The sequence below is a fragment of the Pseudophryne corroboree genome, chromosome 10 (assembly GCF_028390025.1).
Source record: "Pseudophryne corroboree isolate aPseCor3 chromosome 10, aPseCor3.hap2, whole genome shotgun sequence".
Taxonomy (NCBI): domain Eukaryota; kingdom Metazoa; phylum Chordata; class Amphibia; order Anura; family Myobatrachidae; genus Pseudophryne; species Pseudophryne corroboree.
In genome coordinates this window covers 160,856,342-160,874,855 of record NC_086453.1, presented here as the reverse complement: position 1 = coordinate 160,874,855, position 18,514 = coordinate 160,856,342, and the positions used below count along the sequence as shown (strand labels likewise).

The window sequence follows — 18,514 nt, the reverse complement described above, 5'->3', positions numbered from 1 at the left end:
CCCCTCCCTCCCTTCTACAGCCCCCTGGTACCGTACAGACTGCTGGAGAAAACTCTGGAGGGACCTGGATCCAGTGGATAGCCACTGCAGGCAGGAAAAATTGCGCTGAATGCTGCTGGGTCCGCTCTGAGAAGCTCCGCCCCCTTCAATGGCGCTGGCTTCCGCTCTCAAGAAGATTATACTGGCCTGGAGGATTTGTCTGACCTGGATCCGCAGACCCCGACATGCAGGAAACGACCAGTGCAGGGTCCGGCGCTGACCCAGGGCGCTCCCTCACAGCGCTGCACCAAGGTACAGCTGAGCCTTCCAGGAGCGCGGTTAAGACCGCGCTCCTAACCCTCTAGCCGCCCCGTTTACACTGTCCCCCCGCTTGCAAGCGGGTACAGTGACTCACTCGCCATCTTCAGCTCCTGAGGGGGTGGCGGCCGGTTGCCGGGGCGAGGGTTCCCCTGCGGCGGGGCGCGATTGGACCCCCCTGGAGCTAGTGCCCAGTCAGCGGGAGCAGCGGCTCAAGACCCTGCGGGGCGGACACTGCTCCCCCCCCTCAGTCCCACGCTGCAGGGAGGCTGTCGCCAACAGCCTCCCTGTAAAATAAAAAAACCTTTTACTAAGAGAACTCTGTAGAGCTCCCCTAGCTGTGACCGGCTCCTCCGGGCACATTTTCTAAACTGAGTCTGGTAGGAGGAGCATAGAGGGAGGAGCCAGCCCACACTACTAAACTCTTAAAGTGCCAATGGCTCCTGGTGGACCCGTCTATACCCCATGGTACTAATATGGACCCCAGAATCCTCTAGAACGTTAGAGAAACAGCCTAAGCTGGCACAGACCGAGGGTTCAATAGGAATAGAACATATGGTGACTATAATTCACAAGTAAAAAATACTCCAGTAGCATATCTTGTGAAACAATCCTATATTATCATCAGAGAAAACCTGAAACACTTGGCCCCCACAGGTATAGTAATATAGGAATAGCACGCTGAGTGAAATACCCTACAATAAGGCAACCACGCAGCAGCTACATGCACACACATGTATATAGTCACAAACGTACCATGCAGAAATTATGTACCATAACCTGCACTGGACTAGCAATATAAAGTAATGCCATACCCTCCAACTGTACCTTTTTAATAGGTACAGTACCTTTTTTTTATGGTCTGTACCGATTTTTGGCTCTCCAAACTTTCATTGAAAGTATAGCTTTACCCGTGGACACACCCCTTTTTCTAATTTGTACCGATTTTTGTGTGTACAATGTTGGAGGGTATGTAATACTCAGTATGGCTATATGTGATAACAATAGAAAATAAGATTTTACTCACCGGTAAATCTATTTCTCGTAGTCCGTAGTGGATGCTGGGAACTCCGTAAGGACCATGGGGAATAGCGGCTCCGCAGGAGACTGGGCACAATTAAGAAAGCTTTAGTACTACCTGGTGTGCACTGGCTCCTCCCACTATGAGCCTCCTCCAGACCTCAGTTAGGATACTGTGCCCGGAAGAGCTGACACAATAAGGAAGGATTTTGAATCCCGGGTAAGACTCATACCAGCCACACCAATCACACCGTATAACTCGTGATACTATACCCAGTTAACAGTATGAACTATAACTGAGCCTCTCAACAGATGGCTCATAACAATAACCCGTTAGTGTAACAATAACTACATACAAGTATTGCAGACAATCCGCACTTGGGATGGGCGCCCAGCATCCACTACGGACTACGAGAAATAGATTTACCGGTGAGTAAAATCTTATTTTCTCTGACGTCCTAGTGGATGCTGGGAACTCCGTAAGGACCATGGGGATTATACCAAAGCTCCCAAACGGGCGGGAGAGTGCGGATGACTCTGCAGCACCGAATGAGAGAACTCAAGGTCCTCCTCAGCCAGGGTATCAAATTTGTAGAATTTAGCAAACGTGTTTGCCCCCGACCAAGTAGCAGCTCGGCAAAGTTGTAAAGCCGAGACCCCTCGGGCAGCCGCCCAAGAAGAGCCCACCTTCCTTGTGGAATGGGCTTTTACAGATTTAGGATGCGGCAGTCCAGCCGCAGAATGCGCCAGCTGAATTGTGCTACAAATCCAGCGAGCAATAGTCTGCTTAGAAGCAGGAGCACCCAGCTTGTTGGGTGCATACAGGATAAATAGCGAATCAGTTTTCCTGACTCTAGCCGTCCTGGAAACATAAATTTTCAGGGCCCCGACTACGTCCAGCAACTTGGAATCCTCCAAGTCCCCAGCAGCCGCAGGCACCACAATAGGTTGGTCCAAATGAAAAGCTGATACCACCTTAGGGAGAAACTGGGGACGAGTCCTCAATTCTGCCCTATCCATATGGAAAATCAGATAAGGGCTTCTACACGACAAAGCCGCCAATTCTGACACACGCCTGGCCGAAGCCAAGGCCAATAGCATGACCACCTTCCACGTGAGATATTTTAAATCCACGGTTTTAAGTAGTTCAAACCAATGTGATTTTAGAAAATCCAACACCACATTGAGATCCCAAGGTGCCACTGGAGGCACAAAAGGTGGCTGAATATGCAGCACTCCCTTTACAAAAGTCTGAACTTCAGGCAGTGAAGCCAGTTCTTTTTGGAAGAAAATAGACAGAGCCGAAATCAGGACCTTTATGGAACCCAATTTTAGGCCCATAGTCACTCCTGACTGTAGGAAGTGCAGAAATCGACCCAGCTGAAATTCCTCCGTTGGGGCTTTCCTGGCCTCACACCACGCAACATATTTTCGCCATATGCGGTGATAATGGTTTGCGGTTACTTCTTTCCTAGCTTTAATCAGCGTAGGAATGACTTCCTCCGGAATGCCCTTTTCCTTTAGGATCCGGTGTTCAAATGCCATGCCGTCAAACACAGCCGCGGTAAGTCTTGGAACAGACAGGGCCCTTGTTGTAGCAGATCCTGTCTGAGCGGCAGAGGCCAAGGGTCCTCTGATAGCATTTCTTGAAGTTCTGGGTACCAAGCTCTTCTTTGCCAATCCGGAACCACGAGAATCGTCCTTACTCCTCGCCTTCTTATTATTCTCAGTACCTTTGGTATGAGAGGTAGAGGAGGGAACACATAAACCGACTGGTACACCCACGGTGTCACTAGAGCGTCCACAGCTATCGCCTGAGGGTCCCTTGACCTGGCGCAATATCTTTTTAGCTTTTTGTTGAGGCGGGACGCCATCATGTCCACCTGTGGCCTTTCCCAACGGTTTACAATCAGTTGGAAGACTTCTGGATGAAGTCCCCACTCTCCCGGGTGGAGGTCGTGCCTGCTGAGGAAGTCTGCTTCCCAGTTGTCCACTCCCGGAATGAACACTGCTGACAGTGCTATCACGTGATTTTCCGCCCATCGGAGAATCTTTGTGGCTTCTGCCATCGCCATCCTGCTTCTTGTGCCGCCCTGTCGATTTACATGGGCGACTGCCGTGATGTTGTCTGATTGAATCAGTACCGGCTGGTTTTGAAGCAGGGGTCTTGCATGACTTAGGGCATTGTAAATGGCCCTTAGTTCCAGAATATTTATGTGTAGGGAAATCTCCTGATTTGACCATAGGCCCTGGAAGTTTTTTCCCTGTGTGACTGCCCCCCAGCCTCGAAGGCTGGCATCCGTGGTCACCAGGACCCAGTCCTGTATGCCGAATCTGCGGTCTTCTAGAAGATGAGCACTCTGCCGCCACCACAGTAGAGACACCCTGGTCCTTGGAGACAGGGTTATCAACCGATGCATCTGAAGATGCGATCCGGACCACTTGTCCAACAGGTCCCACTGAAAAGTTCTTGCATGGAACCTGCCGAATGGAATTGCTTCGTAGGAAGCTACCATTTTTCCCAGGACTCGCGTGCAGTGATGCACCGAGACCTGTTTTGGTTTCAGGAGGCCTCTGACTAGAGAGGACAGCTCCTTGGCTTTCTCCTCCGGGAGAAACACTTTTTCCTGGTCTGTGTCCAGAACCAACCCCAGGAACAGTAGACGCGTCGTAGGAACCAGCTGTGACTTTGGAATGTTTAGAATCCAACCGTGCTGTTGTAGCACTTCCCGAGATAGTGCTACTCCCACCAACAACTGCTCCTTGGACCTCACCTTTATCAGGAGATCGTCCAAGTACGGGATAATTAAAACTCCCTTTTTTCGAAGGAGTATCATCATTTCGGCCATTACCTTGGTAAACACCCTCGGTGCCGTGGACAGGCCAAACGGCAGCGTCTGGAATTGGTAATGACAATCCTGTACCACAAATCTGAGATACTCCTGGTGAGGATAGTTAATGGGGACATGCAGGTAAGCATCCCTGATGTCCAGGGATACCATGTAATCCCCCTCGTCCAGGCTTGCAATAACCGCCCTGAGCGATTCCATCTTGAACTTGAATTTTTTTATATATGTGTTCAAGGATTTCAAATTTAAAATGGGTCTCACCGAACCGTCCGGTTTCGGTACCACAAACATTGTGGAATAGTAACCCTGTCCTTGTTGAAGTAGGGGCACCTTGACTATCACCTGCTGGGAATACAGCTTGTGAATTGCCTCTAGCACAGCCTCCCTGCCTGAGGTAGTTGTCGGCAAGGCAGATTTGAGGAAACGGCGGGGGGAAGACACCTCAAATTCCAGCTTGTACCCCTGAGATACTACTTGAAAGATCCAGGGAACCACCTGTGAGCGAGCCCACTGATCGCTTAAATTTTTGAGACGGGCCCCCACCGTACCTGGCTCCGCCTGTGGAGCCCCACCGTCATGCGGCGGACTTAGAGGAAACGGGGGAGGACTTTTGCTCCTGGGAACCGGCTGTTTGTTGCAGCTTTTTCCCCCTACCTCTGCCTCTGGGCAGAAAGGACGCGCCTCTTCCCCGCCTGCTTTTCTGGGGCCGAAAGGACTGTACCTGATAATACGGTGCTTTCTTAGGCTGTGAGGGAACATGGGGCAATAATGCTGACTTCCCAGCTGTTGCTGTGGAAACCAGGTCTGAGAGACCATCCCCGAATAACTCCTCACCCTTATAAGGCAAAACTTCCATGTGCCTTTTAGAATCTGCATCCCCTGTCCACTGCCGAGTCCACAAGCCTCTCCTGGCAGAAATGGACATTGCACTTATTTTAGATGCCAGACGGCAAATATCCCTCTGTGCATCTCTCATGTATAAGACTGCGTCTTTTATATGCTCTATGGTTAGCAATATAGTGTCCCTGTCTAGGCTGTCAATATTTTCCGACAGGGAATCTGACCACGCAGCTGCAGCACTGCACATCCATGCTGAAGCAATAGCTGGTCTCAGTATAATGCCTGAGTGTGTATATACAGACTTCAGGATAGCCTCCTGCTTTCTATCAGCAGGCTCCTTTAGGGCGGCCGTATCCGGAGACGGTAGTGCCACCTTCTTTGACAAGCGTGTGAGCGCTTTATCCACCCTAGTCTCCCAACGTGACCTATCCTCTGGCGGGAAAGGGTACGTCATTAGTAACCTTTTAGAAATTACCAATTTTTTATCAGGGGAAGCCCACGCTACTTCACACACTTCATTCAATTTTTCAGAAGGGGGAAAAACCACAGGTAGTTTTTTCTCCCCAAACATAATACCCTTTTTTGTGGTACCTGGGGTAATATCAGAAATGTGTAAAACATTTTTCATTGCCTCAATCATGTAACGAGTGGCCCTATTGGACATTACATTAGTCTCTTCGTCGTCGACACTGGTATCAGTATCCGTGTCGACATCTGTGTCTGCCATCTGAGGTAGCGGGCGTTTTAGAGCCCCTGATGGCCTTTGAGACGCCTGGGCAGGCACGAGCTGAGAAGCCGGCTGTCCCGCATTTGGCATGTCGTCAAATTTTTTATGTAAGGAGTCGACACTTTCACGTAATTCCTTCCATAAGTCCATCCACTCAGGTGTCCGCCCCTCAGGGGGTGACATCACATTTATAGGCATCTGCTCCGCCTCCACATAAGTCTCCTCATCAAACATGTCGACACAGCCGTACCGACACACCACACACACACAGGGAGTGCTCTGACAGAGGACAGGACTCCACAAAGCCCTTTGGAGAGACAGAGAGAGAGTATGCCAGCACACACCAGAGCGCTATATAATACAGGGACTAACTGAATTATATCCCCTTATAGCTGCTATATATATATATATATATATATATATATATATATATATATATATATATATATATAATAGATATACTGCGCCTAAATTTAGTGCCCCCCCTCTCTTTTTTACCCTTCTGTAGCTGTAGACTGCAGGGGAGAGTCAGGGAGCTTCCTTCCAGCGGAGCTGTGAGGGAGAAATGGCGCCAGTGTGCTGAGGGAGTTAGCCCAGCCCCTTTTTCGTCGGACTTCTCCCGCGTTTTTAAAATTCTGGCAGGGGTATTAATTTACACCTATATAGCCTCTGGGACTATATATGGTGTAGATTTTGCCAGCCAAGGTGTTTATATTGCCCTCAGGGCGCCCCCCCCCAGCGCCCTGCACCCATCAGTGACCGCAGTGTGAGGTGTACAAGAGGAGCAATGGCGCACAGCTGCAGTGCTGTGCGCTACCTTGGTGAAGACTGAAGTCTTCTGCCGCCGCTTTTCTGGACCATCTTCATGCTTCTGGCTCTGTAAGGGGGACGGCGGCGCGGCTCCGGGAACGAACACCAAGGTCGGGTCCTGCGGTCGATCCCTCTGGAGCTAATGGTGTCCAGTAGCCTAAGAAGCCCAAACTACCACCAGTTAGGTAGGTTCGCTTCTTCTCCCCTTAGTCCCTCGCTGCAGTGAGTCTGTTGCCAGCAGATCTCAATGTAAAATAAAAAACCTAAATATACTTTCTTTCTAGGAGCTCAGGAGAGCCCCTAGTGTGCATCCAGCTCGGCCGGGCACAAGATTCTAACTGAGGTCTGGAGGAGGGTCATAGTGGGAGAAGCCAGTGCACACCAGGTAGTACTAAAGCTTTCTTAATTGTGCCCAGTCTCTTGCGGAGCCGCTATTCCCCATGGTCCTTACGGAGTTCCCAGCATCCACTAGGACGTCAGAGAAATAACAAACGCAGTAAGCACTGGATGTATATTACGGGATCCGGTCTGAAGATCGACAGTATCTAGGTCGACAATGTTTAGGTCGACCACTATAGGTCGACAGTCACTAGGTCGACATGGATGGAAGGTCGACAGGGTTTCTAGGTCGACAGGTCTAAAGGTCGACATGAGTTTTTCACATTTTTTTTTTCTTTTTTAGTATTTTTTCATACTTAACGATCCACGTGGACTACGATTGGAACGGTAAAGTGTGCCGAGCGAAGCAAAGGCACCATGCCCGAAGCATGGCGAGCGAAGTGAGCCATGCGAGGGGACGCGGTGCACTAATTTGGGATCCCGGTCACTCTACGAAGAAAACGACACCAAAAAACAAACAAAAAAAACTCATGTCGACCTTTAGACCTGACGACCTAGCACATGTCGACCTGGAAACCCTGTCGACCTTCCATCCATGTCGACCTAGTGACTGTCGACCTATAGTGGTCGACCTAAACATTGTCGACCTAGATACTGTCGATTTGATGAACCACACCCGTATATTACAGGGTGTTTGTACCACACAACCCTGACAGTATGCACTCTCTCTTAACTAACACAGTCGCAGTGACAGGTAGGAAGCACAGCACTGGCAGTCAGGCGGATCCACAGAGGAGGATTTGCCCCAGCAATCCCAGGAACAGCAAGGCTCTATCTGAAATGGCTTCTAACCGGGAGTGACGGAGAAACAAGCAGCTCCAGGGCGTGAACATTGCAGAAATGGCGCCCTTGGGCTGGGGGGAGGGGCGTCAGGTCTGGCCTGCTCCCCCTGCTGGCATCCCAACCAGGCGTGCCGGCAGTAAAGAAAATGGGGGGGGGGGGGGGGGGGGGGGAGAGAATGGTACAACGTCCCCCCTGACCTACAGAATCATCCTGGTGGCTAGTGGAACATCAGCCCAGTAATGTGTCCACGCCAGCGCGCGCGCGGGCCACCTCCTACGGCTGCGCTGGATCGCGGTGCAAAGTGCGGCACAGAAGCCCCTTACCTCCCCCTCGCCAGCGGCCCCGCGATCCGGGAGACGGCGGCGTGCGTCTCACGTGGAGAGAGGAAGAAGCCGGCGCCTCTGCTGTAGTGACCCGGCAACCGCGGCACGGGAGTATACAGCGCCACTGGGGGTGATGGAGCTGCAGCAGAGACGTCTATCAGACAGAGCCTGCTGCAGCCCTTTGTTAAGTGACCTACTACTGCAGGCACCAACTACAAACTGAGCCCACTGGCATATAGGTGAGGTTATAGAGGAGGCGGCACTGTGCATCTAAGGAACAGTCTAAAGCTTTGAGCATGTTGGTGCCTCGGATCAAGATCCTACTCTACACCCCAATGTTATTCCTTGTGGAGCCCAGTGTACCTCACAGCAGAAAGAGTTGTCTTTCCTCTTTGAATTTCTATTGATCTACTACTACAACTCTAGGGAGCACTACTTGCAATACTATATTAGCATATTTTGTCCCACTTTTAAAAGTGGTAAGTATTCAATTTTGATTTATTAATCTCCTTACATACCGGTTATATATTATCACTTTCAGCCATACCCATTTCACTAATCTATCCCCCAAACAAATTCTTACTCTTGATATACAATTATAAAGATCTTCCTTGTGGCTTTACTATCAAGATTGTGCAGTCAGCAAATGGCAGGTAAAAGGCATTAATTTTATGCCAAAAACCTCAGATAATGGTTGTATGGCGCTCCTGCTTTATTGTTTCTATATTGTAGTACTAGTTATCAGATAGGTAGCACATCCCAATATAATGAGCATGGGTATCTAGGCCCCCTCCCCACTATCTATTGTCTTGGCAGGTCTGACACATTATGATCTCTAAGTTTTCTTGATATTAGTAAATGTATCTACCTTAATAGATATTGGTTTTGATGTAAAGCCCCCAATTTCAAAACACAATATAAAACATCTGACTCCACCAGTAGTTTAATACTGCACCCTTATTCCAATATGTTTCTTACTTTACATTCTGGCATCTTCGTAGTACTGGTGCCAGTGTACGGATGGCATCGGGATCTAGGTGACAGGAACTGAGATTGGCGTCAGTCAGCAGTTTCCCTGTGTTGCCAATTACAGCAGCCACCACAGTACATTTCAGAGGTGTCATACGCACATTGGAAAGGTCTAGATCACGTAGTGAGTTCACCAATCCAGCTGTAAACACATCATTTTGAAACTCATATAAAAAGAAAAGAAAGTCCATTAGCTCAGAAGGCGGCAACCTGCGAAGGCTGCAGTTCAGCAAATGCTTTTTTAGAGCACTTGTGATTTTGAGTGCTTCCATGTTCATGATGGAACAGCCTAGTTGGTCAAGCATTACTCGATTCTGATGGGATAAAAGCCCCCCCATGAAAATGGGAAATAATTCAAATGCTTCTGGTCGATCGTCTTCCTCTGCTAGCTGAGATGGTCCTTCAACACCCAGTATACTGGAGTTTATCTGGTCTAAAACATCATCATTATAAGAATCCTCCTCTCTAAACATTTCTGCAGTCATTGTTTGAGCTATGTTATCACGGCTCTGTCCACTGACCCTGCCATAAAGCCGTGGCACCACACGTAACAGGTTAAAAAGTGCAAAGATGCGTAGAGGAAGAAATTTGGACAGTACATTGACTACTGCAACCACATCCTCCCCAGCTTTGCTGATAATTTCAGACACTTCTTTGCCCAGGCGTTGCAGAGCAGTTTTATTTTCTCCCAACACGACATATAGTGCAGCAAGGTACTCCTGCATAGCAGGTATGGTGAAGACAAAGAGGTTGGCTCGGTCTGGCTGGACACAAGGTGTCAGAAAGAAACGAAAGGCATCAGATCGGAAGACAGTCAGAAGGTTGAGCTCCTCCTCACTGTTCAATTCCACCTGAAAGCACTGTTTAATATCTTCTTCAGTAAATCGTGTACGTCGGGAATGACAGCCATCATAAGCCAGCTTGCCTACAGTACGTGCAACATATCGCATGAGAGAAATCTTAGAGGGATGTGTTATGTCTAATATTTCACCAGCAAAGTTAAGTCGCAGGAAGCTGGTGTAAATGCCAGTCAATGTCATAGGAGGGCCATCAGATTTTGTATAGTACAGTAAGTGCAATGTGGCACAGGTTAACCAGCAATATGAAGGCAAGAAACAGGCAGCGGACAACTGGCTGTGGTGTTCTAAATTTCGGCTTAACATCTCTGCCAAATTCTCAGTTTCCCGAGGATCGGCATCTTTGTGGACCAAACGCAAGTGGAAATACATCTTCTGCAGCTCCATGTCTGAAAAACCACAGATCTCTGCATACCGGCCTATATACTTCCTAGGGATTCGTTTCAGTGCAGAAGGACGAGTGGTGACCAAGACATTTGCCTGAAAGGTAAAATAAGGTGCATAGAACAATTACCTCACTGTTATCATCCAATATAATATTTAGAAACAGAAGTTATTAAATTACAGACTAGGAATTGTTTTGGTTATACTTTTATCCTAACTTATTAAAAAGCTGCACCTGATTGGCTGCCGGTTCCAGCACTTGACAGCGCAGAATTTGAAAGTCTGCGGCGGGGGTCAGTGCTCAAAGTGCCAGTATGCCATACCAGTGTCTACCAGCCCACTTCGAGCACTATATTATATTATAATATAATTTATATATATATATATATATATAATATAAGAATTTACTTACCGATAATTCTATTTCTCGTAGTCCGTAGTGGATGCTGGGAACTCCGTAAGGACCATGGGGAATAGCGGCTCCGCAGGAGACTGGGCACAAAAGTAAAGCTTTAGGACTACCTGGTGTGCACTGGCTCCTCCCCCTATGACCCTCCTCCAAGCCTCAGTTAGGATACTGTGCCCGGACGAGCGTACACAATAAGGAAGGATTTTGAATCCCGGGTAAGACTCATACCAGCCACACCAATCACACCGTACAACCTGTGATCTGAACCCAGTTAACAGCATGATAACAGAGGAGCCTCTGAAAAGATGGCTCACAACAATAATAACCCGATTTTTGTAACAATAACTATGTACAAGTATTGCAGACAATCCGCACTTGGGATGGGCGCCCAGCATCCACTACGGACTACGAGAAATAGAATTATCGGTAAGTAAATTCTTATTTTCTCTGACGTCCTAGTGGATGCTGGGAACTCCGTAAGGACCATGGGGATTATACCAAAGCTCCCAAATGGGCGGGAGAGTGCGGATGACTCTGCAGCACCGAATGAGAGAACTCCAGGTCCTCCTCAGCCAGGGTATCAAATTTGTAGAATTTAGCAAACGTGTTTGCCCCTGACCAAGTAGCTGCTCGGCAAAGTTGTAAAGCCGAGACCCCTCGGGCAACCGCCCAAGATGAGCCCACCTTCCTTGTGGAATGGGCTTTTACAGATTTTGGCTGTGGCAGGCCTGCCACAGAATGTGCAAGCTGAATTGTACTACAAATCCAACGAGCAATAGTCTGCTTAGAAGCAGGAGCACCCAGCTTGTTGGGTGCATACAGGATAAACAGCGAGTCAGATTTTCTGACTCCAGCCGTCCTGGAAACAAATATTTTCAGGGCCCTGACTACGTCCAGCAACTTGGAGTCCTCCAAGTCCCTAGTAGCCGCAGGTACCACAATAGGCTGGTTCAAGTGAAACGCTGAAACCACCTTAGGGAGAAATTGAGGACGAGTCCTCAATTCTGCCCTGTCCGTATGAAAAATTAGGTAAGGGCTTTTATAGGATAAAGCCGCCAATTCTGAGACACGCCTGGCTGAAGCCAGGGCCAACAGCATTACCACTTTCCATGTGAGATATTTTAAGTCCACAGTGGTTAGTGGTTCAAACCAATGTGATTTTAGGAACCCCAAAACTACATTGAGATCCCAAGGTGCCACTGGAGGCACAAAAGGAGGCTGTATATGCAGTACCCCCTTGACAAACGTCTGAACTTCAGGAACTGAAGCCAGTTCTTTCTGGAAGAAAATCGACAGGGCCGAAATTTGAACCTTAATGGACCCTAATTTTAGGCCCATAGACAGTCCTGTTTGCAGGAAATGCAGGAAACGACCCAGTTGAAATTCCTCTGTAGGGGCCTTCCTGGCCTCGCACCACGCAACATATTTACGCCAAATACGGTGATAATGCTGTACGGTTACATCCTTCCTGGCTTTGATCAGGGTAGGGATGACTTCATCCGGAATGCCTTTTTCCTTCAGGATCCGGCGTTCAACCGCCATGCCGTCAAACGCAGCCGCGGTAAGTCTTGGAACAGACAGGGTCCCTGCTGGAGCAGGTCCTTTCTTAGAGGTAGAGGCCACGGGTCCTCTGTGAGCATCTCTTGAAGTTCCGGGTACAAAGTCCTTCTTGGCCAATCCGGAGCCACGAGTATAGTCCTTACTCCTCTCCTTCTTATGATTCTCAGTACCTTGGGTATGAGAGGCAGAGGAGGGAACACATACACTGACTGGTACACCCACGGTGTTACCAGAGCGTCCACAGCTATTGCCTGAGGGTCCCTTGACCTGGCGCAATACCCGTCTAGTTTTTTGTTGAGGCGGGACGCCATCATGTCCACCTTTGGTTTTTCCCAACGGTTCACAATCATGTGGAAGACTTCTGGGTGAAGTCCCCACTCTCCCGGGTGGAGGTCGTGTCTGCTGAGGAAGTCTGCTTCCCAGTTGTCCACTCCCGGAATGAACACTGCTGACAGTGCTATCACATGATTTTCCGCCCAGCGAAGAATCCTTGCAACTTCTGCCATTGCCCTCCTGCTTCTTGTGCCGCCCTGTCTGTTTACGTGGGCGACTGCCGTGAGGTTGTCTGACTGGATCAGCACCGGCTGACCTTGAAGCAGAGGTCTTGCTAGGCTTAGAGCATTGTAGATGGCCCTTAGCTCCAGGATATTTATGTGAAATGATGTCTCCAGGCTTGACCACAAGCCCTGGAAATTTCTTCCCTGTGTGACTGCTCCCCAGCCTCTCAGGCTGGCATCCGTGGTCACCGGGACCCAGTCCTGAATGCCGAATCTGCGGCCCTCTAGAAGATGAGCACTCTGCAACCACCACAGGAGAGACACCCTTGTCCTTGGTGACAAGATTATCCGCTGATGCATCTGAAGATGCGACCCGGACCATTTGTCTAGCAGATCCCACTGGAAGGTTCTTGCGTGGAATCTGCTGAATGGGATTGCTTTGTAAGAAGCCACCATCTTTCCCAGGACCCTTGTGCATTGATGCACTGAGACTTGGCCTGGTTTTAGGAGATTTCTGACTAGTTCGGATAACTCCCTGGCTTTCTCCTCCGGGAGAAACACCTTTTTCTGGACTGTGTCCAGGATCATCCCTAGGAATAGAAGTCGTGTCGTCGGGATCAGCTGCGATTTTGGAAAATTGAGAATCCAACCGTGCTGGCGCAGCACTATCTGAGATAGTGCTACTCCGACTTCCAACTGTTCCCTGGATCTTGCCCTTATCAGGAGATCGTCCAAGTAAGGGATAACTAAAACTCCCTTCCTTCGAAGGAGAATCATCATTTCGGCCATTACCTTGGTAAAGACCCGGGGTGCCGTGGACAATCCAAACGGCAGCGTCTGAAACCGATAGTGACAGTTCTGTACCACAAACCTGAGGTACCCTTGGTGAGAAGGGTAAATTGGGACATGTAGGTAAGCATCTTTGATGTCCAGAGACACCATATAGTCCCCTTCTTCCAGGTTTGCAATCACTGCTCTGAGTCACTCCATTTTGAATTTGAACCTTTGTATGTAAGTGTTCAAGGATTTTAGGTTTAAAATTGGTCTCACCGAGCCGTCCGGCTTCGGTACCACAAATAGTGTGGAATAGTACCCAGTGATCGCAAAAACGCGCTATAGCGTGTATTTTACCCGATTTTGAGGGAAGGTGACTCACTTTTCTGAAATGGGCGGGTCCCCGGGGACGCGCTCTGCTGCAGCAGCCAATCACTTCCTGTTAAGTCAGTGATTGATGCCTGTGGCGGGAGAAGGTGAGCACCGCGGAGGCGCCCATTCATCATAGACTTGTTGTTGCCTGAACCCTCCGCTCCTGCGCCCGTGCTCATGGACTGAGCGCACCGCTTCACTGCAGGTCAGTTTCCCCGCCGCTCCTGACAGCCGCTCTGAGCGCCGGCCAGCGTGTGTGTGTGCGCTGCTGTAAACGGACTTCTTTCACCGTGCCTGCCATGTGGGCTCTGCCAGCGAGGAGGTGCTTGCACTGTTGCAGGGGGCCAGTTAGTGTGTGTGTGCCGCTCCTGACAGCCGCTCTGAGCGCCGGCCAGCGTGTGTGTGTGCGCTGCTGTAAACGGACTTCTCTCACCGTGCCTGCCATGTGGGCTCTGCCAGCGAGGAGGTGCTTGCACTGTTGCAGGGGGCCAGTTAGTGTGTGTGTGCCTGGGGTACAAGGGGAGATGGTCAATCACTGCTTGTGTGTCCGAGTTGTCTGGGGGGGGGGGGGGGGGGGGGGTGCAATTGCTGGGGGTGTGCACGGGGTATAAGGAGAGAAGGTTAAATTACTGCTTGTGTGTCCTGGTTGTATGGGGGTTGGGGGGAAAATGGGTGTGTGCACGGGGTATAAAAGGGGGGTGGATTATGAGGTGGGCAGATGTGTGTGTGTGTGTGTGTGTGTGCGCGCCTGGAGTATGAGGTGGTCAGCTGCTGAGTGTGTGTGTGCGTCCGCGGTATAAGGTGGGCAGATGCTGTGTGTGTGCGTCCGGGGTATAAGGTGGGCAGATGCTGTGTGTGCGTCCGGGGTAAAAGGTGGGCAGATGGTGTGTGTGTGTGTGTGCGTCCGGAGTATAAGGTGGGCAGATGCTGTGTGTGTGCGTCCGTATGCGTCCGGGGTAAAAGGTGGGCAGATGCTGTGTGTGCGTCCGGGGTATAAGGTGGGCAGATGCTGTGTGTGTGTGTGCGCGTGCGTCCGGAGTATAAGGTGGGCAGATGCTGTGTGTGTGTGCGCGTCCGGGGTATAAGGTGGGCAGATGCTGTGTGTGTGTGTGTGTGTGTGCGTCCGGGGTATAAGGTGGGCAGATGCTGTGTGCGTCCGGGGTAAAAGGTGGGCAGATGGTGTGTGTGTGTGTGTGTGTGTGTGTGTGTGTGTGTGTGTGTGTGCGTGTGCGTCCGGAGTATAAGGTGGGCAGATGCTGTGTGTGTGTGTCCGGGGTATAAGGTGGACAGATGCTGTGTGTGTGTGTGTGCGTCCGGGGTGTAAGGTGGGCAGATGCTGTGTGTGTGCGCGTCCGGAGTATAAGGTGGGAAGATGCTGTGTGTGTGTGTGTGTGTGTGTGTGTGCGTCCGGAGTATAAGGTGGGCAGATGCTGTGTGTGTGTGTGCGCGCGCGTCCGGGGTATAAGGTGGGTAGATGCTGTGTGTGTGCGTCCGGGGTATAAGGTGGGCAGATGCTGTGTGTGCGTCCGGGGTATAAGGTGGACAGATGCTGTGTGTGTGTGTGTGGTGGGTAGCTGCTGTGTGTGTGCCCGGGGTATGGTGCAATGTGTCTTGGCGCTCTACCTGGTGCAATGTGTCTCGGCGCTCTACCTGGTGCAATGTGTCTCGGCGCTCTACCTGGTGCAATGTGTCTCGGCGCTCTACCTGGCGCAATGTGTATAACTTGCTCTGCCTGGCGCAATGTGTGTAACGTGCTCTGCCTGGCACAATGTGTGTAACGTGCTCTGCCTGGCACAATGTGTGTAACGTGCTCTGCCTGGCGCAATGTGTGTAACGTGATCTTCCTGGCGCAATGTGTGTAACGTGCTCTGCCTGGCGCAATGTGTAACGTGCTCTACCTGGCGCAATGTGTGTAACGAGCTCTACCTGGCGCAATGTGTGTAACGAGCTCTACCTGGTGCAGTGTGTGTAACGTGCTCTACCTGGTGCAGTGTGTGTAACGTGCTCTACCTGGTGCAGTGTGTGTAACGTGCTCTACCTGGTGCATTGTGTATAACGTGCTCTACCGGTCGCATTGTGTATAACGTGCTCTACCTGGTGCAATGTTTATATTTGATTTACTTGGTGCAATGTGTCTTAACTGTTCTACCTGGTGCAATGTTTATATGTGCTGTACCTGGTGCAATGTATATAACGTGCTCTACCTGGTGCAATGTATATAACGTGCTCTACTGGGTGCAATGTGTATAATAATGCGCTCTAACGTGCACAATGTGTATAAAGTGCTCTACCTGGCGTAATGTGTATAACGGGCTCTGCCTGGCGCAATGTGTATAAAGGGCTCTACCTGGTGCAATGTGTATAATGTGCTCTACTTGGAGCAAAGTGTATAGCGAGCTGTACCTGGTGCAATATGTATAACGTGCTCTACCTGGCGCAGTGTGTATAGGAGGTTCTACCTGGTGCAATCTGTATAAGCGGCACTACTGTGTGATGTAATGTTAATTGGCACTATTGTGTGGTCACGCCCCTTCCCCATGAAGCCACGCCCCTCAAATTTTGCGGCGCGCCTTCGGCGCGCGCACTGCCTCTACTTTACGATCTGGTAAGGTGTAACACCAATTCACTTTCTACCTAAGGGCACCAAAATGTCTAGATACAGCTCTGGTGCAGGGTGTCCTGCATGCTACACAGCCCAGCAGCACTATCACCCCATCCCTCCACCTTGCAACACTTTTGTAGTGTCCAAATAAGATTAAGATTAATAAGAACCTTCATTTCGATGGGACCCAGAAAAGGACCGGTAAAACCCCAATTTTTGAAAGTGAGGGGTCCCTGGGACCCACTTTTTTTTTGGATTAGCGCGATCACTGGTACCCCTTTCTGGGCCCACTGCGCACTGAACTTCTTGAGACGGGCCCCCACCGTGCCTGAGTCCGCTTGTAAAGCCCCAGCGTCATGCTGAGGACTTTGCGGAGGCGGGAGAGGGCTTTTGGTCCTGGGAACTGGCTGTTTGTTGCAGCCTTTTTCCTCTCCCTCTGCCACGGGGCAGAAATGAGGCGCCTTTTGCCCGCTTGCCCTTATGGGGCCGAAAGGACTGCGCCTGATAATATGGCGTCTTCTTAGGTTGAGAAGCTACCTGGGGTAAAAATGTGGATTTTCCAGCAGTTGCCGTGGCTACCAGGTCTGATAGACCTACCCCAAATAACTCCTCCCCCTTATAAGGCAATACTTCCATGTGCCTTTTAGAATCCGCATCACCTGACCACTGCCGCGTCCATAAACCTCTTCTTGCAGAAATGGACAGCGCGCTAACTCTTGATGCCAGTCGGCAAATATCCCTCTGTGCATCACGCATATATAGAAATGCATCCTTCAAATGTTCTATAGTCAGTAATATACTGTCCCTATCTAGGGTATCAATATTTTCAGTCAGGGAATCCGACCACGCCAGGCCCGCACTGCACATCCAGGCTGAGGCGATTGCTGGTCGCAGTATAACACCCGTGTGAGTGTATATACATTTTAGGATATTCTCCAGCTTTCTATCGGCAGGTTCCTTTAGGGCGGCCGTATCAGGAGAGGGTAGTGCTACCTGTTTAGACAAGCGTGTGAGCGCTTTATCCACCCTAGGGGGTGTTTCCCAACGTGCCCTATCCTCTGGCGGGAAAGGGTACGATGCCAATAACCTTTTAGGAATTATCAGTTTTTTATCGGGGGAAACCCACGCCTCATCACACACTTCATTTAATTCCTCGGATACAGGAAAAACTACAGGCAGTTTTTTCTCACCAAACATAATACCCTTTTTAGTGGTACTTGTATTATCAGAGATAAGCAATACATTTTTCATTGCTTCAATCATGTAACGTGTGGCCCTAGTGGAAGTCACGTTTGTCTCCTCATCATCGACACTGGAGTCAGTATCCGTGTCTGTGTCTGCCATTTGAGGTAACGGCCGTTTTAAAGCCCCTGATGGCGTTTGAGACCCCTGGACAGGCACAAGCTGAGTAGCCGGCTGTCTCATGTCGTCAACTGTCTGTCGTAAAGAGCTGACCCTGTCACGCAATTCCTTCCATAAGCTCATCCACTCAGGTGTCGACTCCCTAGGGGGTGACAACTCTATAATAGGCAATTGCTCCGCCTCCATCTCATTTTTCTCCTCAAACATGTCGACACAATCGTACCGACACACCGCACACACACAGGGAATGCTCTGATAGAGGACAGGACCCCACTAGCCCTTTGGGGAGACAGAGGGAGAGTATGCCAGCACACACCAGAGCGCTATATATAGACAGGAATACCACTATAAAATGTGCTTTTCCCTTTATAGCTGCTGTTAGTATCAAAACTGCGCCAAATTAGTGCCCCCCTCTCTTTTTTACCCTTTTCTGTAGTGCAGGACTGCAGGGGAGAGTCAGGGAGACGTCCTTCCAGCGGAGCTGTGATGGAAAATGACGCCTGTGTGCTGAGGAGATAGGCTCCGCCCCCTTCTCGGCGGCCTTTTCTCCCGCTTTTTGGTGAGTTCTGGCAGGGGTTAAAATACATCCATATAGCCCTGGGGGTTATATGTGGTGTATT

The 18,514-nt window shown here is 50.0% G+C and overlaps 1 protein-coding gene across 3 annotated transcripts in view; it reads right to left on the bottom strand.

Annotated features, from left to right (window-relative positions):
- Positions 1-18,514, bottom strand: part of NLRX1 (NLR family member X1) — a 477,701-nt gene that overhangs the window by 291,374 nt on the left and 167,813 nt on the right. For all 3 annotated transcript variants that reach the window (XM_063942904.1, XM_063942903.1, XM_063942905.1), the window contains one exon: positions 9,027-10,414. In XM_063942904.1, the coding sequence (XP_063798974.1) occupies positions 9,027-10,414 (1,388 nt within the window). The remainder of the gene's footprint in view (positions 1-9,026; positions 10,415-18,514) is intronic.